At 54.7% G+C, this 19,460-nt stretch overlaps 2 protein-coding genes across 5 annotated transcripts in view; one reads left to right on the top strand and one right to left on the bottom strand.

Annotated features, from left to right (window-relative positions):
- gtpbp2b (GTP binding protein 2b) overlaps positions 1-17,238 on the bottom strand; it is a 35,067-nt gene extending 17,829 nt beyond the window's left edge. The window contains exons 1-6 of one of the 4 annotated variants that reach the window (XM_070870679.1): positions 16,806-17,238; positions 7,437-7,463; positions 4,725-4,909; positions 3,542-3,650; positions 1,573-1,770; positions 616-790 (exon numbers count right to left, since the gene is read on the bottom strand). In XM_070870679.1, the coding sequence (XP_070726780.1) occupies positions 616-790; positions 1,573-1,770; positions 3,542-3,650; positions 4,725-4,909; positions 7,437-7,463; positions 16,806-17,153 (1,042 nt within the window). In that variant the 5' untranslated portion in view covers positions 17,154-17,238. Of the gene's footprint in view, positions 1-615; positions 791-1,572; positions 1,771-3,541; positions 3,651-4,724; positions 4,910-5,983; positions 6,139-7,436; positions 7,464-13,396; positions 13,503-14,275; positions 14,457-16,805 lie in introns of those variants that run through there. The other 3 variants (XM_070870680.1, XM_070870682.1, XM_070870681.1) reach the window with 3 other exon arrangements.
- A 212-nt stretch (positions 17,239-17,450) lies between these two features.
- mrpl2 (mitochondrial ribosomal protein L2) overlaps positions 17,451-19,460 on the top strand; it is a 134,234-nt gene continuing 132,224 nt past the window's right edge. The window contains exon 1 of the mRNA XM_070870672.1: positions 17,451-17,538. The gene's annotated coding sequence lies outside the window, so the exon portion shown is untranslated. The remainder of the gene's footprint in view (positions 17,539-19,460) is intronic.

Below are 19,460 nucleotides of genomic sequence, written 5' to 3'. Positions count from 1 at the left end.
ATGATCTTAAAATATTGTCTTTCATGGCCAACCCCTTATCATAGAATCACAGCACGGAAGGAGGCCATTCAGCCCATCGTGTCCGTGCCGGCCGACCAAGAGGCTATACAGCCGAATCCCACTTTCCAGCTCTCGGTCCGTAACCCTGCAGGTGGTGGGGGGTCTGGAACTCACTGCCTGAAAGGGTGGTAGAGGCAGAAACTCTAACCACATTTAAAAAGTACTTGGATGTGCACTTGAAGTGCCGTAACCTACAGGGCTACAGACCGAGAGCTGAAAAATGGGATTAGGCTGAGTAGCTCTTGGTCGGCCGGCACGGACACGATGGGCCAAAATGGCCTCCTTCCGTGCTGTAAATTTCTGTGATTCTATGAAGTGGTCACTCATCTTACATGACCACGACAGTGTGTGCAGGCAGGCTGTTTCACCGTGGAGGGGGTTCACTGCGAGTCTGATCCTATCCTCCAGCCTCCAGAAAGAATAATGTTCACAGAGGTGACTGGATAATGATCAGGAAGATAAACGATTTTACTCATTGGCACAGTATCAAGCTCAGTCCCAATGGCCTCCCCACTCTCGATGTCCCGGTACCAAGCCCACTCCCTGCAGACATACCTATGCCAGTGTTGGCGCTGACTACAAGCATGGCAAAGTCTGGGCAGTAGCTTGTGAGGCCAAAGATGGTAGTCTTTAGGTACTTGTGGTGTCCTGCCAGGTCGATGAAGGTGATCATTTTAGAGGCACTTTCACAGATTACCTCTGCTGTCCGCGAGTCGCTGTAATTTACCACCTTAAAGTGAGGCACAAGAAGCAGGTTAAGGAAGGACAGAAATCTCAGTGTGAGCAGGCTCTGAAAACGTACTGAGCGAGGAGCTGGGCCACACGGCCCTGGACAGATTTCCAGTCTGTGCTCCATTAGCCGATCACAAACAGGAGCGCTGCAGCCAGGGAGCAGGGAAATCCCCATCACTATCCAGTGACCCGAGCACTGACACTGCCCACAGTCAAGTGGCCCATCTACACTCACTGCCCAAGCTCAGAGATACCCGGAGCAGTAACCCAGCACAGGTTAATGGGAGATAGGAACAGGAGTAGGCCATTCAGCCCCTCGAGCCTGTGACACCCTTCCAGGAGAGGAGATTGACAAAAGTAGAAAGACTACATTCCCCTGCCACAAGGTTCCCCCCTCCTGCTCTCCTGAAGGCTCGGTCCTCCACTGGGGTAGTTGCACAGGTTTCCTCCTCCAGTTCACTCAGTGCCCAACGCGTGTACAAACCGAGACACAGTGCTGCGAGGATATTTAACAGCGGATATCACATCAGCCCAATTCCACGCTTGACCTTCCCGGCAGAACTCCATTGCAGAGCAACCAAGAGCAGGAACCTTCCCTGAATCTTGTTCCCATCCCAAATGAGTGGATGAGGTCAGTCACAGTGGTCCAACCATCGGCCTGGCTCAGGGCAGTTAACGCCACATCAAACTCGGATCTCCTGGTTCAATCCCAGGCAGGCCGTGGGAGGGGGAGAGGAGCTGGGCATATGACACGGTGTCAGCACAGGCCAAAGATCCTACCTCTCCTTTGCTGTTGAATCCCAGGATCTCGAAGCTGATGCTGGAGGTACGGCCCGACTGGATTTCGTGCAGATGCCTGAAGAGGTTGAGTCGAGCTCGGCCCCGTCCATTATCCAGCTCGCCCTGTGTCAGGACCCCCAAGAGGGTCGATTTCCCCGAGTCCACATTCCCCAAAACTGCTACTCGCAGGTCAAGAAACTGCAAAGGAACCAAGAGTGAAGGTTAAACCCTCCCGACAGCTCAAAGCTCTCGGTGCCTGCGTCCTGTACTGAAACAGCGCAGGGATTTCCAGCAACCTCCGCATTCAGACAAGATTTACAATCCCAGCACATTTCTGCACAGCATAGTTCAGGTACTCTCCCCTCCATCACCTTCCCAGAACATCACAACAGTTCACAGAGGGTCACCTATGACAAATATCACAGGCTAGGACCATACAGCACAAAGGAAGGCCATTCGGCCCATCGTGCCTGTGCCAGCTCTGTGGAAGAGCAATCTGATTAGTCCCACTCCCCTTCTCTTTCCCCATAGCCCTGCGGCAGGTAAGAAAGAGTACTTCAGCATTTTAATCCATCCTACAATCTGTCACTGATCACTGTCCGAAGCCGTGACTGAAGGGAGTGTCCTTTGTCCCTTCAGATGTTCCCAGTTTAAACGGGACATCCAGCCAGGTCCCAAGATAAACCAACAATTGTGACCGACAGTCCTGGTACCTTTACAATCAATTACTGAGCTCCTCTCGAGCCCTGCAGAGTCCTAACTCTGCTTCGGTCGACCACCACCGTACCTCAGTGGAGTGCCCGAGGCCCAGCATAACCCAGCACATCGGGTACGAGGGAGTGCTGCAACCCTTTCAGAGATGTCTGCACCCTCCAACACCCTGTGCCACCCAGCACATTATTGAAGACTGCGGATAGGGCAGGAGACCACACATCATGCGCGTTCCGAGAGAGAGCGAGCTAGCAAACGAGGATCCGAGTCTCATTTAATAAGAACATAAGATATAGGAGCAGGAGTAGGCCATAAAGCCCCTCGAGCCTGCTCCGCCATTTAATACGATCATGGCTGATCCGATCATGGACTCGGGTTCACTTCCCCGCCCGCTCCCCATAACCCCTTAATCCCTTATCGGTTAAGAAACTGTCTATCTCTGTCTTAAATTTATTCAATGTCCCAGCTTCCACAGAGGCAGCGAATTCCACAGATTTACAACCCTCAGAAGAAATTCCTCCTCATCTCAGTTTTAAATGGGCAGCCCCTCATTCTAAGATTGTGCCCCCTAGTTCTAGTCTCCCCCATCAGTGGAAACATCCTCTCTGCATCCACCTTGTCAAGCCCCCTCATATTTTACCCTTACACAGACCCGTGCCGACATCCATATCCCAGATAAACCCGAATGCTCAGTCATGTACTCCCACAGCTCCTGGGCTGAAGGCCTGATGGTGATTATAGACGGTGTGTATATGGGTTCTCCCAAGCCCGCTGACATTTAGCTACCTGGGTATAAAGCCACAACCTGCCACACACATTGCTCATAATGAATCGAACACCTTGGTCTCCGCCACATCTCCTGTATGTGCCACATCGACCCGACTCCAGCTTGAGGAGCCAGTTCCCTCACGACATACTGGTTGGTAGGATTTCAGCCTCAGTCAGATCCTTTCGTTTTCAGAAGGATCACTCCGAGGGGAGCCTGCAGTTCACAGCGCTGTGTGAGAAGTACCCACACGTTCTAGATTGAAATGGCACAGACTTAACATAGGACCCTTACATCCAGAGGGTAAGGACCCTCTCCCTTCTGTCTGGACAGCAGAGTGCTGACAGTGATTAACCTCCGTCTGCTGGGAAGTAGTTGGCCCTCTGCTTGGCAGATTGGGGAAACCACTGGTGCTGTGCCATGCATGAACTTCAGCTGGGTATATTAGTCGGAGGGTTAGAGACAGGCGAGGGGAGCAGCTCTGGGCCATACCTGTTGGTCGTCGGGAACTTTCCTGATCAGAACCTCGGCTATCCGCCTGGGCGAGTCCAAGTCATACTCCACGTTGCGCTCGCGGAGGATGGTGATGTCTGCTCCGACCCTGCACACAGAACACAGAGCAACTTAAGATACACAAGAAATAGGAGCAGGAGTAGGTCATACGGCCCCTCGAGCCTGCTCCGCCATTTAATACGATCATGGCTGATCCGATCATGGACTCGGGTCCACTTCCCTGCCCGCTCCCCATAACCCCTTACCGGTTAAAAAAAACTGTCTATCTCTGTCTTAAATTTATTCAATATCCCAGCTTCCACAGCTCTGAGGCAGCGAATTCCACAGGTTTACAACCCTCTGAAAGAAGAAATTTCTCCTCATCTCAGTTTTAAATGGGCGGCCCCTTATTCTAAGATCATGCCCCCTAGTTCAAGTCTCCCCCATCAGTGGAAACATCCTCTCTGCATCCACCTTGTCAAGCCCCCTCATAATCTTATATGTTTCGATAAGATCACCTCTCATTCTTCTGAATTCCAATGAGTAGAGGCCCAACCTCCTCAACCTTTCCTCATAAGTCAACCCCCTTATCTCCGGAATCAACCGAGTGAACCTTCTCTGAATTGCCTCCAAAGCAAGTATATCCTTTCGTAAATATGGAAACCAAAACTGTACGCAGTATTCCAGGTGTGGCCTCTCCAATACCCTGTATAACTGTAGCAAGACTTCCCTGCTTTTATATTCCATCTCCTTTGCAATAAAGGCGAAGATTCCATTGGCCTTCCTGATCACTTGCTGTACCCTGCATACTATCCTTTTGTGTTTCATGCACAAGTACCCCAGGTCCCGCTGTACTGCGGCACTTTGCAATCTTTCTCCATTTAAATAATAACTTGCTCTTTGATTTTTTTTCTGCCAAAGTGCATGACCTCACACTTTCCAACATTATACTCCATCTGTCATAAGGCGGCCCTGCTGTGCACACAACACACACACAGCTCACTGAAACCAGACACCAGCAGGTGATGACGGCACCAACCGAGGTGGGCCTGAGCCACGGGATGCAAGTCTCTGTACTGCACACAAACTGCACTGGGTCCTCAGCAAGGAACTGGCTCATCACTTGTTTCAGCTCGTGTTAAACCAGCGCAATGAAGGTTATAAACATTGAGGGCATATTTACTTTTCTGCCATCCTTCGCAGGGTCTTCAGCGAGGCCCGGAGCTCCTCCTCGGACAGCCCCACCAGCAGACCATTATCCTCCACACCGATCTGATAAACCGCCTCGCCTCGACCCTCCTGCAGCCGCCATTTCATCTGCGTGACCAGGTGCTCGAAGCGATACTGAGAGGGGTTGACCAACTTCAGCTAGGGAAGAGAAAGCAGCAGTTACTTGGAGGACGAGATGGGTGCGGAAAGGAGATACAATCCTACACCCCGATACAGCAGCATGACCCCCAGCCAGTGCAGCAATTTGACCTTCCCGCCCAATACACTGGTATAAGCTCATCCCACCCCCACTAACACAAGTGTCCCTATCCTCCCCCTCTCCACGCACAGTAATATCACCCTCTCCTCACCCAATACACCATCACACCCTCCTCAACTGGACAGTAACATAACCCTCACCTCATATCCTTCTGTAGATTTCAAAAACCTGATTAATTTCTTCCCTTCCCCCAATTTTTGCTCTCAACTGCGAATATAAGAAATAGGAGCAGGAGTAGGCCATACGGTCCCTTGAGCCTGCTCCGCCATTTAATCCGATTATGGACTCAGATCCACTTCCCCGCCCGCTCCCCATAACCCCTTATTCCCGTATCCGTTAAGAAACTGTCTATTTCTGTCTTACATTTATTCAATGTCCCAGCTTCCACAGCTCTCCGAGGCAGCGAATTCCACAGATTTACAACCCTCTGAGAGAAGAAATTCCTCCTCATCTCAGTTTTAAATGGACGGCCCCTTATTCTAAGACCATGCCCCTTAGTTCTAGTCTCCCCCATCAGTGGAAACATTCTCTCTGCATCCACCCCTGTCAAGTTCCCTCATAATCTTATACGTTTCGATAAGATCACCTTTCATTCTTCTGAATTCCAATGAGTAGAGGCCCAACCTACTCAACATTTCCTCATAAGTCAACCCCCTCATCCCCGGAATCAACCGAGTGAACCTTCTCTGAACTGCCTCCAAAGCAAGTGTATCCTTTCGTAAATATGGAAACCAAAACTGCACGCAGTATTCCAGGTGTGGCCTTGCCAATACCATGTATAGCTGTAGCAAGATTTCCCTGCTTTTATACTCCTTCAGGTGAGAAGTTAAACCGGCTGTGCAGGTGGATGCTGAAGATCTCACGGCACTATTTGCAAAGCAGGGAGATCGCCGCAGTATCCCAGCCATCACTCTTCCCGCAAGCACTGTGAACGTTATGAACTGCTCTTTCACCTCACAGTTATTTGTGGGATCTTGCTGTGTGCGAAACAGCGGCCGCCCTGGCCCAGATAACAGCCTCTCCTCTTCAAATCAATCTGTTGGACACACAAGTGGGTTGGGGCCGCTGAGAGAGATGTGATACCATCTGACGGTGACGACACTTGCCAGAGTGCAGTTTCACAGATAATGGTAGCTCTCCGGCAGCTGGTGAAAGCAGACACTTTTCATGCGAGAGTCCAGACACGTCACAGCAGGCTGGGCTCTTGTCCTTATCAGGCGGTTACACATTGAGCACTTGCAGCAAGAACCCTGCCCTAATTTCTCCACAACTAACCCAATGCGGCGGCTGCAACTACCGGTCAGGGCCGAGACACAGAGGGGGCCTTTCATTCAGAAAAGCTGTCTCAAGGTGCTTCAGAGGTTAACCGTGGACACCAAGGCAAAGGGTAGAATAGTGCCAGCCTAGCTCAGTGGGCAGCACCTTCGCCTCAGAGTGTCAAGGCCATGAGTTCAAGTCTCATTCCAGAGACTTGAGCACAAAATCTCGGCAGACGCACTGTCGGAGGGGCAGCGCCGAGGGAGCGCTGCACCATCGGAGGGGCCGTCTTTCGGATGAGACATTAAACTGCGGCCACATCTGGCCCCTCAGGTGGATGTAAAAGATCCCTTGGCACTACTTTGAGGAGAAGCAGAGAAGTTATCCCCGGGGTCCTGGCCAATATTTATCCCTCAACCAGCACAATTAAAACAAATTATCTGGTCATTATCACAGTGTTGCTTGTGGGAGCTTGCTGTGCCCAAATTTCCGACATTACAACAGTGACTCTACTTCAGACAGTCCTTCATCGGCTGTAAAGCGCTTTGGGACGTCGGCTGGTTGTGGAAGGCGCTATCGCAATGAAAGCCTTTCGTTTTCGGTCATGTACAGCCACCCTGCCGCTGTTGATGCAGCCAGTTGTAAATGCACTTGAATAGCCATACACCCATCCGATACTTGTCTACTTTATCGCCCAGCCTCCCATGCAGCACTGGATAAAGACTTGAAGTCCAGGTGAATATGTCGGTGGAACCTGCTTTATCCACAAGCTCCAATACTCTCTCAGAGAATTCTAACAGGTTTGCCAGCCCCCCGATCTCCTCCTTCGACTAGGGTAGCTCTCTTCAGTTATTGTTATTCAGAAAGACCACCCTTATTGGAATGAGGGGTGAGGGAGAGGGGCAGGGTGGGAGCGTTGCTGGTAGCCAGAGCTCTCAAACACATCCGTCAGTCATTGGCAGACTTTCCCTCAGCCACTGAAACAATAAGGACAGTACAGGGCCTAAACAATGAGCGCCCGTCTTTACACGCGTCAGTTCATTTTGTTAAACGCAGGCAAGCTGCCTTTGAAGGAGCGCGTGGTTAGAAACCTTGTGCTCTCCTCAAACTCACGGGCATCAGCAACGCTGACAGCAGCACCAAGCTCACCTTGTATTCAATGTTTCCTTCTTCTGCCTGAAATGAAAGCGAGAGTGTTACTTCAAATATACAGCAGCCTGGAGTCTACACAGCCCGACAGTAACCCTCTCCCTGCCAGCTCCGTGGTGTGGTACTGAGCCACAGACAGAGTCCACAGCAACCGGCTTCAGTCCCCAGTTTGATCTCGGCAGGGGCACTACAGGGGAAAGGAGGAGGAGGAGAGCACGTTCACAGCTCCTGGTCGCTATCCTGCTGGAACCCAGGCGAGCTGGCTGGCTGGTGATGCTCTCCAATAGCAAACAGCTCACTGTCCCGAATCGGACATGAAGAATAGTCACTTCGGCGATACACAAGGGGGTGACCTGAACCCATGGAACAAATCCCCAGGGAGGGCCGGTGCATTTAGAGCAGGTGGGGAGAGAGTAGACACCTTTACCCCCGGGGAGAAAGCGGGAACATTAAAACAGGTAACCTGGAGCAATGACAAGACAATAACTTGTTTTAAATGCAGTAAACCGTCCGAAGGTGCTTCACAGGAGTGTCGTAAAAGAAAATTCGACACAGAGCCACACAAGGAGATATTAGGACAGACGACCAAAAGCTTGGTCAAAGTGGTAGGGTTAAAGGAGCATCTTAACGGGAGGAAAGAGAGGCGGAGAGTTTAGGGAGGGAATTCCAGAGCCTAGGACCTCGACCGCTAAAGGCACGGCCACCAATGTTGGAACGATTAAAATCGGGATTTGCACAAGGGGCCAGAATTGGAGGAGCGCAGACATCTCGGATGGGTGTAGGGCTGGAGGAGGTTACAGAGATAGGGAGGGTGTGGGGGCTGGAGGCGGTTACAGAGATAGGGAGAGTGTGGGGGCTGGAGGAGGTTAGAGAGATAGGGAGGGTGTGGGGGCTGGAGGCAGTTACAGAGATAGGGAGGGTGTGGGGGCTGGAGGAGGGTACAGAGATAGGAAGGGTTGTAGGGGCTGGAGGTTACAGAGATAGGGAGGGATGTAGGGGCTGGAGGAGGTTACAGAGATAGGGAATGGTGTAGGGGCTGGAGGAGGTTACAGAGGTAGGGAGGGGTGTAGGGGCTGGAGGAGGTTACAGAGATAGGGAGGGGTGTAGGGGCTGGAGGAGGTTACAGAGATAGGGAGGGGTGTAGGGGCTGGAGGAGGTTACAGAGATAGGGAGGGGTGTAGGGGCTGGAGGTGGTTACAGAGATAGAGAGGGGTGTAGGGGCTGGAGGAGGTTACAGAGATAGGGAGGGGTGTAGGGGCTGGAGGAGGTTACAGAGATAGGGAGGGGTGTCAGGGCTGGAGGAGGTTACAGAGATAGGGATGGGTGCAGGGGCTGGAGGAGGTTACAGAGATTGGGAGGGGTGTAGGGCTGGAGGGGGTTATAGAGTTAGGGAGGGGTGTAGGGGCTGGAGGGGGTTACAGAGATAGGGAGGGATGTAGGAGGTTACAGAGTTAGGGAGGGGTGCAGGGGCTGGAGGAGGTTACAGAGTTAGGGAGGTGTGTAGGGGCTGGAGGAGGTTACAGAGTTAGGGAGGGGTGTAGGAGGTTACAGAGATAGGGAGGGGTGTAGGGGCTGGAGGAGGTTACAAGATAGGGAGGGGTGTAGGGGCTGGAGGGGGTTACAGAGATAGGGAGGGGTGTAGGGGTTGGAGGAGGTTACAGAGTTAGGGAGGGGTGTAGGAGCTGGAGGAGGTTACAGAGTTAGGGAGGGGTGTAGGGCTGGAGGAGGTTACAGAGATAGGGAGGGGTGTAGGGGCTGGAGGAGGTTACAGAGATAGGGAGGGGTGTAGGGGCTGGAGGAGGTTACAGAGTTAGGGAGGGGTGTAGGGCTGGAGGAGGTTACAGAGATAGGGAGGGGTGTAGGGCTGGAGGAGGTTACAGAGTTAGGGAGGGGTGGAGGGGCTGGAGGAGGTTACAGAGTTAGGGAGGGGTGTAGGGGCTGGAGGAGGTTACAGAGATAGGGATGGGTGTAGGGGGTTACAGAGATAGGGATGGGTGTAGGGGGTTACAGAGATAGGGAGGGGTGTAGGGGCTGGAGGGGGTTACAGAGATAGGGAGGGGTGTAGGGGCTGGAGGGGGTTAGAGAGATAGGGAGGGGTATAGGGATGGAGGAGGTTACAGAGATAGGGAGGGGTGTAGGGGCTGGAGGGGGTTACAGAGATAGGGAGGGGTGTAGGGGGTTACAGAGATAGGGAGGGGTGTAGGGCTGGAGGAGGTTACAGAGATAGGGATGGGTGTAGGGGGTTACAGAGATAGGGAGGGGTGTAGGGGCTGGAGGAGGTTACAGAGTTAGGGAGGGGTGTAGGGGTTGGAGGGGGTTACAGAGATAGGAAGGGGTGTAGGGGCTGGAGGAGGTTACAGAGTTAGGGAGGGGTGTAGGGGCTGGAGGAGGTTACAGAGATAGGGAGGGGTGTAGGGGCTGGAGGGAGGTTACAGAGATAGGGAGGGGTGTAGGGGCTGGAGGGAGGTTACAGAGATAGGGAGGGGTGTAGGGGCTGGAGGAGGTTACAGAGATAGGGAGGGGTGTAGGGCTGGAGGAGGTAACAGAGTTAGGGAGGGGTGTAGGGGCTGGAGGGGGTTACAGAGATAGGGAGGGGTGTAGGGATTGGAGGAGGTTACAGAGATAGGGAGGCGTGTAGGGCTGGAGGAGGTAACAGAGTTAGGGAGGGGTGTAGGGGCTGGAGGGGGTTACAGAGATAGGGAGGGGTGTAGGGGCTGGAGGAGATTACAGAGTTAGGGAGGGGTGTAGGGGCTGGAGGGGGTTACAGAGTTAGGGAGGGGCGTAGGGGGTTACAGAGATAGGGAGGGGTGTAGGGCTGGAGGGGGTTACAGAGATAGGGAGGGGTGTAGGGGCTGGAGGAGATTACAGAGTTAGGGAGGGGTGTAGGGGGTTACAGAGTTAGGGAGGGGTGTAGGAGGTTACAGAGTTAGGGAGGGATGTAGGGGCTGGAGGGAGGTTACAGAGATAGGGAGGGGTGTAGGGGCTGGAGGGAGGTTACAGAGATAGGGAGGGGTGTAGGGGCTGGAGGGGGTTACAGAGTTAGGGAGGGGTGTAGGGGCTGGATGGGGTTACAGAGTTAGGGAGGGGTATAGGAGGTTACAGAGTTAGGGAGGGGTGTAGGGGCTGGAGGAGGTTACAGAGATAGGGAGGAGTGTAGGGGGTTACAGAGATAGGGAGGGGTGTAGGGGGTTACAGAGTTAGGGAGGGGTGTAGGGGGTTACAGAGATAGGGAGGGGTGTAGGGCTGGAGGGGGTTACAGAGATAGGGAGGGAGGGAGGGAGGGGTGTAGGGGCTGGAGGAGGTTACAGAGTTAGGGAGGGGTGTAGGGGGTTACAGAGTTAGGGAGGGGTGTAGGGGGTTACAGAGTTAGGGAGGGGTGTAGGGGGTTACAGAGTTAGGGAGGGGCTGGAGGAGGTTACAGAGATAGGGAGGAGTGGAGGGGTGTAGGGCTGGAGGAGGTAACAGAGTTAGGGAGGGGTGTAGGGGCTGGAGGAGGTAACAGAGTTAGGGAGGTGTGTAGGGGCTGGAGGGAGGTTACAGAGATAGGGAGGGGTGTAGGGGCTGGAGGGAGGTTACAGAGATAGGGAGGGGTGTAGGGGCTGGAGGGAGGTTACAGAGATAGGGAGGGGTGTAGGGCTGGAGGAGGTTACAGAGTTAGGGAGGGGTGTAGGGGCTGGAGGGGGTTACAGAGATATGGAGGGGTGTAGGGGTTGGAGGAGGTTACAGAGATAGGGAGGGGTGTAGGGCTGGAGGAGGTAACAGAGTTAGGGAGGGGTGTAGGGGCTGGAGGAGGTAACAGAGTTAGGGAGGGGTGTAGGGGCTTACAGAGTTAGGGAGGGGTGTAGGGGCTGGAGGGGGTTACAGAGATAGGGAGGGGTGTCGGGGCTGGAGGAGATTACAGAGTTAGGGAGGGGTGTAGGGGCTGGAGGGAGGTTACAGAGATAGGGAGGGGTGTAGGGGCTGGAGGGAGGTTACAGAGATAGGGAGGGGTGTAGGGGCTGGAGGGGGTTACAGAGTTAGGGAGGGGTGTAGGGGCTGGAGGGGGTTACAGAGTTAGGGAGGGGGGTTACAGAGTTAGGGAGGGGGGTTACAGAGTTAGGGAGGGGGGTTACAGAGTTAGGGAGGGGGGTTACAGAGTTAGGGAGGGGGGTTACAGAGTTAGGGAGGGGGGTTACAGAGTTAGGGAGGGGGGTTACAGAGTTAGGGAGGGGGGTTACAGAGTTAGGGAGGGGGGTTACAGAGTTAGGGAGGGGGGTTACAGAGTTAGGGAGGGGGGTTACAGAGTTAGGGAGGGGGGTTACAGAGTTAGGGAGGGGGGTTACAGAGTTAGGGAGGGGGGTTACAGAGTTAGGGAGGGGGGTTACAGAGTTAGGGAGGGGGGTTACAGAGTTAGGGAGGGGGGTTACAGAGTTAGGGAGGGGGGTTACAGAGTTAGGGAGGGGGGTTACAGAGTTAGGGAGGGGGGTTACAGAGTTAGGGAGGGGGGTTACAGAGTTAGGGAGGGGGGTTACAGAGTTAGGGAGGGGGGTTACAGAGTTAGGGAGGGGGGTTACAGAGTTAGGGAGGGGGGTTACAGAGTTAGGGAGGGGGGTTACAGAGTTAGGGAGGGGGGTTACAGAGTTAGGGAGGGGGGTTACAGAGTTAGGGAGGGGGGTTACAGAGTTAGGGAGGGGGGTTACAGAGTTAGGGAGGGGGGTTACAGAGTTAGGGAGGGGGGTTACAGAGTTAGGGAGGGGGGTTACAGAGTTAGGGAGGGGGGTTACAGAGTTAGGGAGGGGGGTTACAGAGTTAGGGAGGGGTGTAGGGGCTGGAGGAGGTTACAGAGATAGGGAGGGGTGTAGGGGGTTACAGAGATAGGGAGGGGTGTAGGGGGTTACAGAGTTAGGGAGGGGTGTAGGGGGTTACAGAGATAGGGAGGGGTGTAGGGCTGGAGGGGGTTACAGAGATAGGGAGGGGTGTAGGGCTGGAGGGGGTTACAGAGATAGGGAGGGGTGTAGGGGCTGGAGGAGGTTACAGAGTTAGGGAGGGGTGTAGGGGGTTACAGAGTTAGGGAGGGGTGTAGGGGGTTACAGAGTTAGGGAGGGGTGTAGGAGGTTACAGAGTTAGGGAGGGGTGTAGGGGCTGGAGGGAGGTTACAGAGATAGGGAGGGGTGTAGGGGCTGGAGGGAGGTTACAGAGATAGGGAGGGGTGTAGGGGCTGGAGGGGGTTACAGAGTTAGGGAGGGGTGTAGGGGCTGGAGGGGGTTACAGAGTTAGGGAGGGGGGTTACAGAGTTAGGGAGGGGTGTAGGGGCTGGAGGGGGTTACAGAGTTAGGGAGGGGTATAGGAGGTTACAGAGTTAGGGAGGGGTGTAGGGGCTGGAGGAGGTTACAGAGATAGGGAGGGGTGTAGGGGGTTACAGAGATAGGGAGGGGTGTAGGGGGTTACAGAGATAGGGAGGGGTGTAGGGGGTTACAGAGATAGGGAGGGGTGTAGGGGGTTACAGAGTTAGGGAGGGGTGTAGGGGGTTACAGAGATAGGGAGGGGTGTAGGGCTGGAGGGGGTTACAGAGATAGGGAGGGGTGTAGGGGCTGGAGGAGGTTACAGAGTTAGGGAGGGGTGTAGGAGGTTACAGAGTTAGGGAGGGGTGTAGGGGCTGGAGGAGGTTACAGAGATAGGGAAGGGTGTAGGGCTGGAGGAGGTTACAGAGTTAGGGAGGGTTCGTGAGTGCTCTGAATGTGCCCTTCACATCGAACGACCTAAACAAACGGAGCTGAGATCCAGTGTAGAAGAGGGAGGACTATCCCAGGCACTGACCGTGAGTTCTGAACTAGCCTTTCCTGGTTTGTTCCCGTGGCCCTGGTTTAACCGGAAATCGTGCTGAGCATGAACCTTTTCTGTTCCACTCACTACCACACGCCCCTCTACAAAGGCTGCTCAATCACCTCCTTTCAAGGTGGGCATGCCCAAGATTTTCTAACCTCTCTGAGAACTGGAAGGATCACCCTGCAGTGTTTCCATGGGTTTGGGTGTTTCCTTTGTACATTGCTGACTGTAACTATCGTATTCAGGGCGCACGACTGCAGCAAACCAGTCCCAGTCCCAAACACCGGCTTTGTTTCGACATTAAACGGAGCATAAATAAAGTCCGGAATGATTCAGGAGAGAAGCAGAGCGAGCCGATCTCCTTCAGGAATCGGATTGGGTTTCACTGCTGTGTCAGGTTGTAGCCCGACTGTGGAGAGGCAGGGCGGACACTCAAACCACAGCATGCGCGTGGAGCTGGACTGGTGCAGTGTGCGTGCACCGCAGGTCTGCAGCAGGAGACCGGGGCATGCATGCAAATAGCTCGTGTCCCCGGAAATCGTCGCGAGGGGGCCTTCAACCCGGGCTGCTTCTGATCAGCACCCAGCGATCCCCGCCAGACACCGTGTGTGGACATCGAGCAAGGGCAGGCTCGGGCTCGGCTGAGATACCCACAGAGTCACATTTCCCACTCACGGGCGATGAACTGGAGCCTGTGACTGTCTTCCGGTGGTCAGGGTTGTCACTGGGTATATTTCGGAGCTTTGTACTGCAGCGCACAAGAGCACAGAGATGCAACGTTCTCATCAACTCTCATTCTCTGCAGAAACCAATTTCCTCTGCTACTTAACCTACTGAACAGGGAAAGCTCCCTCTGTGGCTCAGACTGACACACTGTCAAACACCCAGACACTGGGTCTCTGAAACAAAGCGTGATGCACAGCCAACAAAAAGCAAACCCGAGCATGGGCCTTGGCCAACATGGAATGTTAATCAATTCATTCAGTGCTCTCACACACCAGCGATGTGGTCTGTGGGACCATGGTCACAGTTACCATTCAGCACTGGCTTCCTGACTGGTCCTAATTTACATCACCAGCCTGTAAAACAGGCCCAATGCAAAACATTCAAATTCACACCACCGAAGTCAGACCCAGGGGAAAGGTGAACTGAAGAGTCAGACGAGGATCTATGAATCGAGTTCGAGTCTGCGAACTGGCTGAGGAACGGCACATCGACTTCAATATGGACACAGGGCGATAAAACGAGTGTCACACAGCTACCATGGATAGTTCCAAGTTAACCGAGTAAAACTGCCAGGGGTGGCAGACTGTCAGGGTATCAGCACAGGGCACCTGTCACTGCGGAGCAAACAGGAATGGGTAATAAATGCATCACCGGCCAACGGGAGGGGAGGGGGAGGGGCGCAAGAGGGAAGGGGGAGGGGAAACAGCTAGATCTTGCCAATCGGTACTGTGTCTTGTTGCGAGAATATTGCACCAGCAGTTCCCAGAACACACAGCAAACCACAGAGTGACGATACTGAGATGTGGTTTGATCAACACAGCTGCAAAACAGCCCATTCCTGCAGCACCAAACACAGGCGCCTGCCCCACACACCCCAATGTCCGTCCCAGCCCTCGCTGGTGTAGTTACCCGACTATTTACGTGTGAGGTGCATGACGGCCATTTGACCATGGAAAGGAAGGGAGCCTGGAATCAAAGCACAGCCCAGTCTGCTGGCCTTCTCCTCCAGAACACACCCAACTGGGGCCAGCGACCGGGAAGTCTCCCTCACTACTCCAGGGCACTGAAGCCAATTCGAAGACCAATAGCGTTACCTGGGTGGGATCTGCCTGTAGGGTTTAGTACCATACCTGTGCTTACACCTAACAAACCATTTCTCCGTGACGCACAGCATTTAAAGTCCTTCCAATACACCCCCGTTGATCGGGCAGGGGATGTCTGACCAACACTAACAAGATCCCATGCCACTATTTCGGAGAAGAGCAGGGGAGTTATCCCCAGTGCCCAGGCCAAAATTAATCCCTCAATCAACGTAACAAATTGGCTGCTGCGTTTCCCACATTACGTCAGTGATTACAGTTCAAAAAGAAAAGTACTTCATTGGTGGTCATGACAGGTGCTATATAAATCCAAGTCTTTCTTTTTTCTAACACGGCGCAGTTTTAAACACCGGCAGCGAGTGGACGTGCGAGGTGGCACTGGATGCCTGCTGGCCGTGGTGACAGAATGTATCAGCGCAGTGAACAAACAGAAGGAAGTGACAATGTCCACAGCTCCGCCCGTGTTTACTGAACAGCAGCCAACAGTTCCAGGGAGCTCAGAGGGACCCCCTCACCTCACAGTCACAGGGTCGTGGGTTCAAATGTCCATCCACAGACTCGAGCACAAAGTCTAGGCTGACACACCAGGGCGGTACTGAGGGAGTGCTGCACTGTCGGAGGGGCAGTACTGAGGGAGTGCACTGTCAGAGGGGCAGTACTGAGGGAGTGCAGCACTGTCGGAGGGTCAGTACTGAGGGAGCGCTGCACTGTCGGAGGGGCAGTACTGAGGGAGTGCTGCACTGTCGGAGGGGCGGTACTGAGGGAGTGCCGCACTGTCGGAGGGGCAGTGCTGAGGGAGTGCCGCACTGTCGGAGGGACAGTACTGAGGGAGCGCCACACTGTCGGAGGGGCGGTACTGAGGGAGTGCCGCACTGTCGGAGGGGCAGTACTGAGGGAGTGCTGCACTGTCGGAGGGGCAGTACTGAGGGAGCGCCGCACTGTCGGAGGGGCGGTACTGAGGGAGTGCTGCACTGTCGGAGGGGCAGTGCTGAGGGAGCGCCGCACTGTCGGAGGGGCAGTACTGAGGGAGCGCCACACTGTCGGAGGGGCGGTACTGAGGGAGTGCTGCACTGTCGGAGGGGCAGTGCTGAGGGAGCGCCGCACTGTCGGAGGGGCAGTACTGAGGGAGCGCCACACTGTCGGAGGGGTGGTACTGAGGGAGTGCCGCACTGTCGGAGGGGCAGTACTGAGGGAGTGCTGCACTGTCGGAGGGGCAGTACTGAGGGAGCGCCGCACTGTCGGAGGGGCAGTACTGAGGGAGTGCCGCACTGTCGGAGGGGCGGTACTGAGGGAGTGCTGCACTGTCGGAGGGGCAGTGCTGAGGGAGCGCCGCACTGTCGGAGGGGCAGTACTGAGGGAGTGCTGCACTGTCGGAGGGGCAGTACTGAGGGAGTGCCGCACTGTCGGAGGGTCAGTACTGAGGGAGTGCCGCACTGTCGGAGGGGCAGTACTGAGGGAGTGCCGCACTGTCGGAGGGGCAGTACTGAGGGAGTGCTGCACTGTCGGAGGGTCAGTACTGAGGGAGTGCCGCACTGTCGGAGGGGCAGTACTGAGGGAGTGCCGCACTGTCGGAGGGGCAGTACTGAGGGAGTGCCGCACTGTCGGAGGGTCAGTACTGAGGGAGTGCCGCACTGTCGGAGGGGCAGTACTGAGGGAGTGCCGCACTGTCGGAGGGTCAGTACTGAGGGAGCGCCGCACTGCCGGTGCTTTATTTCTGACCCTGCCGGTTCCCCCTTACCTCTGGCGGCAGGAAGGGCGGGTTGTTGCGGCCCCGCGGCCTGCCCTTGGACTTCTTGTGGCCGCTCTTGGCGGCCACCGCCGCCGCCGCCGCCGCGCTCTTGTTCTTCTGAGGCGGCCCGAGCGCCGAGCTCCCGGATCCCGACGAGGGCCCGCGGCCCGAGCTGGAAAGGCGGACCGAGCCGCGGCCTCGGGAGCTGGGGTTCCGTGGGGCTGCCGAGGAGGAGAGGCGGCCGGGGCCGCGGGCGGAGCTCCCCCCTCCGCCGCTGCCCCCGGCGGCGGCAATAGGCCCAGCCCCTGCCCCGCGGCCCGGGATACCCCCAAACAGCTCGCTCACCGCCGGCTCCATGGCAACTGGCCGCGCGCCGCCACTCAAAGCCCAACGGCCGCTGCTCGCGCCTGGCCCGGGCCGTCCGCTCGCCTGCCTGGCCCCACCGCGCCTGCGCCCGCCCGCCTGGCCTCACCGCCGCCGTCACAACAAAGCTCACTGCCCATGCGCGCCATTGCCGGACCCCTCCCTCCCGCCTCTCAAAACACCGCCACCGCGCAGGCGCCGCGCAGCCGCCTGCCGGGACTTGTAGTTTGTCCCCGGCCCCGGCAACGACAGCAACAACTTTGCATTGGCACAGCGCCTGCCACCCAGTAACCTGTCCCTCGGCTCTTCCCAGCAACATCGGACACTGAGCCGCACGCGGAGATATTACAACACAGGACCAGAAGGCGCGGTCAAAGAGGTGGGTTTTAAGGATTAAAATCAGAGAAGTTTACAGCCATTCGGCCCATTGTGTCCGTGCCGGCCGACCAAGAGCTACCCGGCCTAATCCCACTTCCCAGCTCTGGGTCCGTAGCCCTGCAGGTTACAGCACTTCAGGGGCACATCCAGGTACTGTTTAAATGTGGGGAGGGTTTCTGCCTCTACCACCCTTTCAGGCCGTGAGTTCCAGACCCCCACCTCCCTCTGGGTGAAGACATTTCCCCTCAAATCCCCTCTAAACCTCCCCCCAATTACTTTAAATCTATGCCCCCCTGGTTGTTGACCCCTCTGCCAAGGGAAACAGGTCCTTCCTATCCACTCTATCCAGGCCCCTCATCATTTTATACACCTCAGTCAGGTCTCCCCTCAGCCTCCTCTGTTCCAGTGAGAACAACCTCAGCCTATCCAATCTTTCCTCATAGCTAAAATTCTCCAGCCCAGGCAACATCCTGATAAATCTCCTCTGTACCCTCTCCAGTGCAATCACATCCTTCCTGTCATGTGGTGACCAGAACTGCACGCAGTACTCCAGCTGTGGCCTAACTAGTGTTTTATACAGTTCAAGCATAATTCCCCCTGCTCTTGTATTCCAAGCCTCGGCTAATAAAGGCAAGTATTCCGGATGCCTTCTTAGAAACATAGAAAATAGGTGCAGGAGTAGGCCATTCGGCCCTTCGAGCCTGCACCGCCATTCAATGAGTTCATGGCTGAACATGCAACTTCCTGCTTTCTCGCCATACCCCTTGATCCCCCTAGTAGTAAGGACTACATCTAACTCCTTTTTGAATATATTTAGTGAATTGGCCTCAACTACTTTCTGTGGTAGAGAATTCCACAGGTTCACCACTCACTGGGTGAAGAAGTTTCTCCTCATCTCGGTCCTAAATGGCTTACCCCTTATCCTTAGACTGTGACCCCTGGTTCTGGACTTCCCCAACATTGGGAACATTCTTCCTGCATCGAACCTGTCTAAACCCGTCAGAATTTTAAAAGTTTCTATGAGATCCTCTCTCATTCTTCTGAACTCCAGTGAATACAAGCCCAGTTGATCCAGTCTTTCTTGATAGGTCAGTCCCACCATCCCGGGAATCAGTCTGGTGAATCTTCGCTGCACTCCCTCAATAGCAAGAATGTCCTTCCTCAAGTGAGGAGACCAAAACTGTACACAAAACTCCAGGTGTGGCCTCACCAAGGCCCTGTACAACTGTAGCAACACCTCCCTGCCCCTGTACTCAAATCCCCTCGCTATGAAGGCCAACATGCCATTTGCTTTCTTAACCGCCTGTTGTACCTGCATGCCAACCTTCAATGACTGATGTACCATGACACCCAGGTCTCGTTGCACCTCCCCTTTTCCTAATCTGTCACCATTCAGATAATAGTCTGTCTCTCTGTTTTTACCACCAAAGTGGATAATCTCACATTTATCCACATTGTACTTCATCTGCCATGCATTTGCCCACTCACCAAACCTATCCAAGTCACTCTGCAGCCTCATAGCATCCTCCTCACAGCTCACACTGCCACCCAGCTTAGTGTCATCCGCAAATTTGGAGATACTACATTTAATCCCCTCGTCTAAATCATTAATGTACAGTGTAAACAGCTGGGGCCCCAGCACAGAACCTTGCGGTATCCCACTAGTCACTGCCTACCATTTTGAAAAGTCCCCATTTACTCCTACTCTTTGCTTCCTGTCTGACAACCAGTTCTCAATCAATGTCAGCACACTACCCCCAATCCCATGTGCTTTAACTTTGCACATTAATCTCTTGTGTGGAACCTTGTCGAAAGCCTTCTGAAAGTCCACCTTATCTACCTGGCCTGCTACCTTCAGGGATCTGTGGACCTGCACTCCCAGGTCCCTCTGTTCCTCTACACTTCTCAGTGTCCTACCATTTA

The sequence above is a fragment of the Pristiophorus japonicus genome, unplaced genomic scaffold (assembly GCF_044704955.1).
Source record: "Pristiophorus japonicus isolate sPriJap1 unplaced genomic scaffold, sPriJap1.hap1 HAP1_SCAFFOLD_160, whole genome shotgun sequence".
Lineage (NCBI taxonomy): Eukaryota > Metazoa > Chordata > Chondrichthyes > Pristiophoridae > Pristiophorus > Pristiophorus japonicus.
This window is presented reverse-complemented; position numbering and strand designations above follow the sequence as displayed.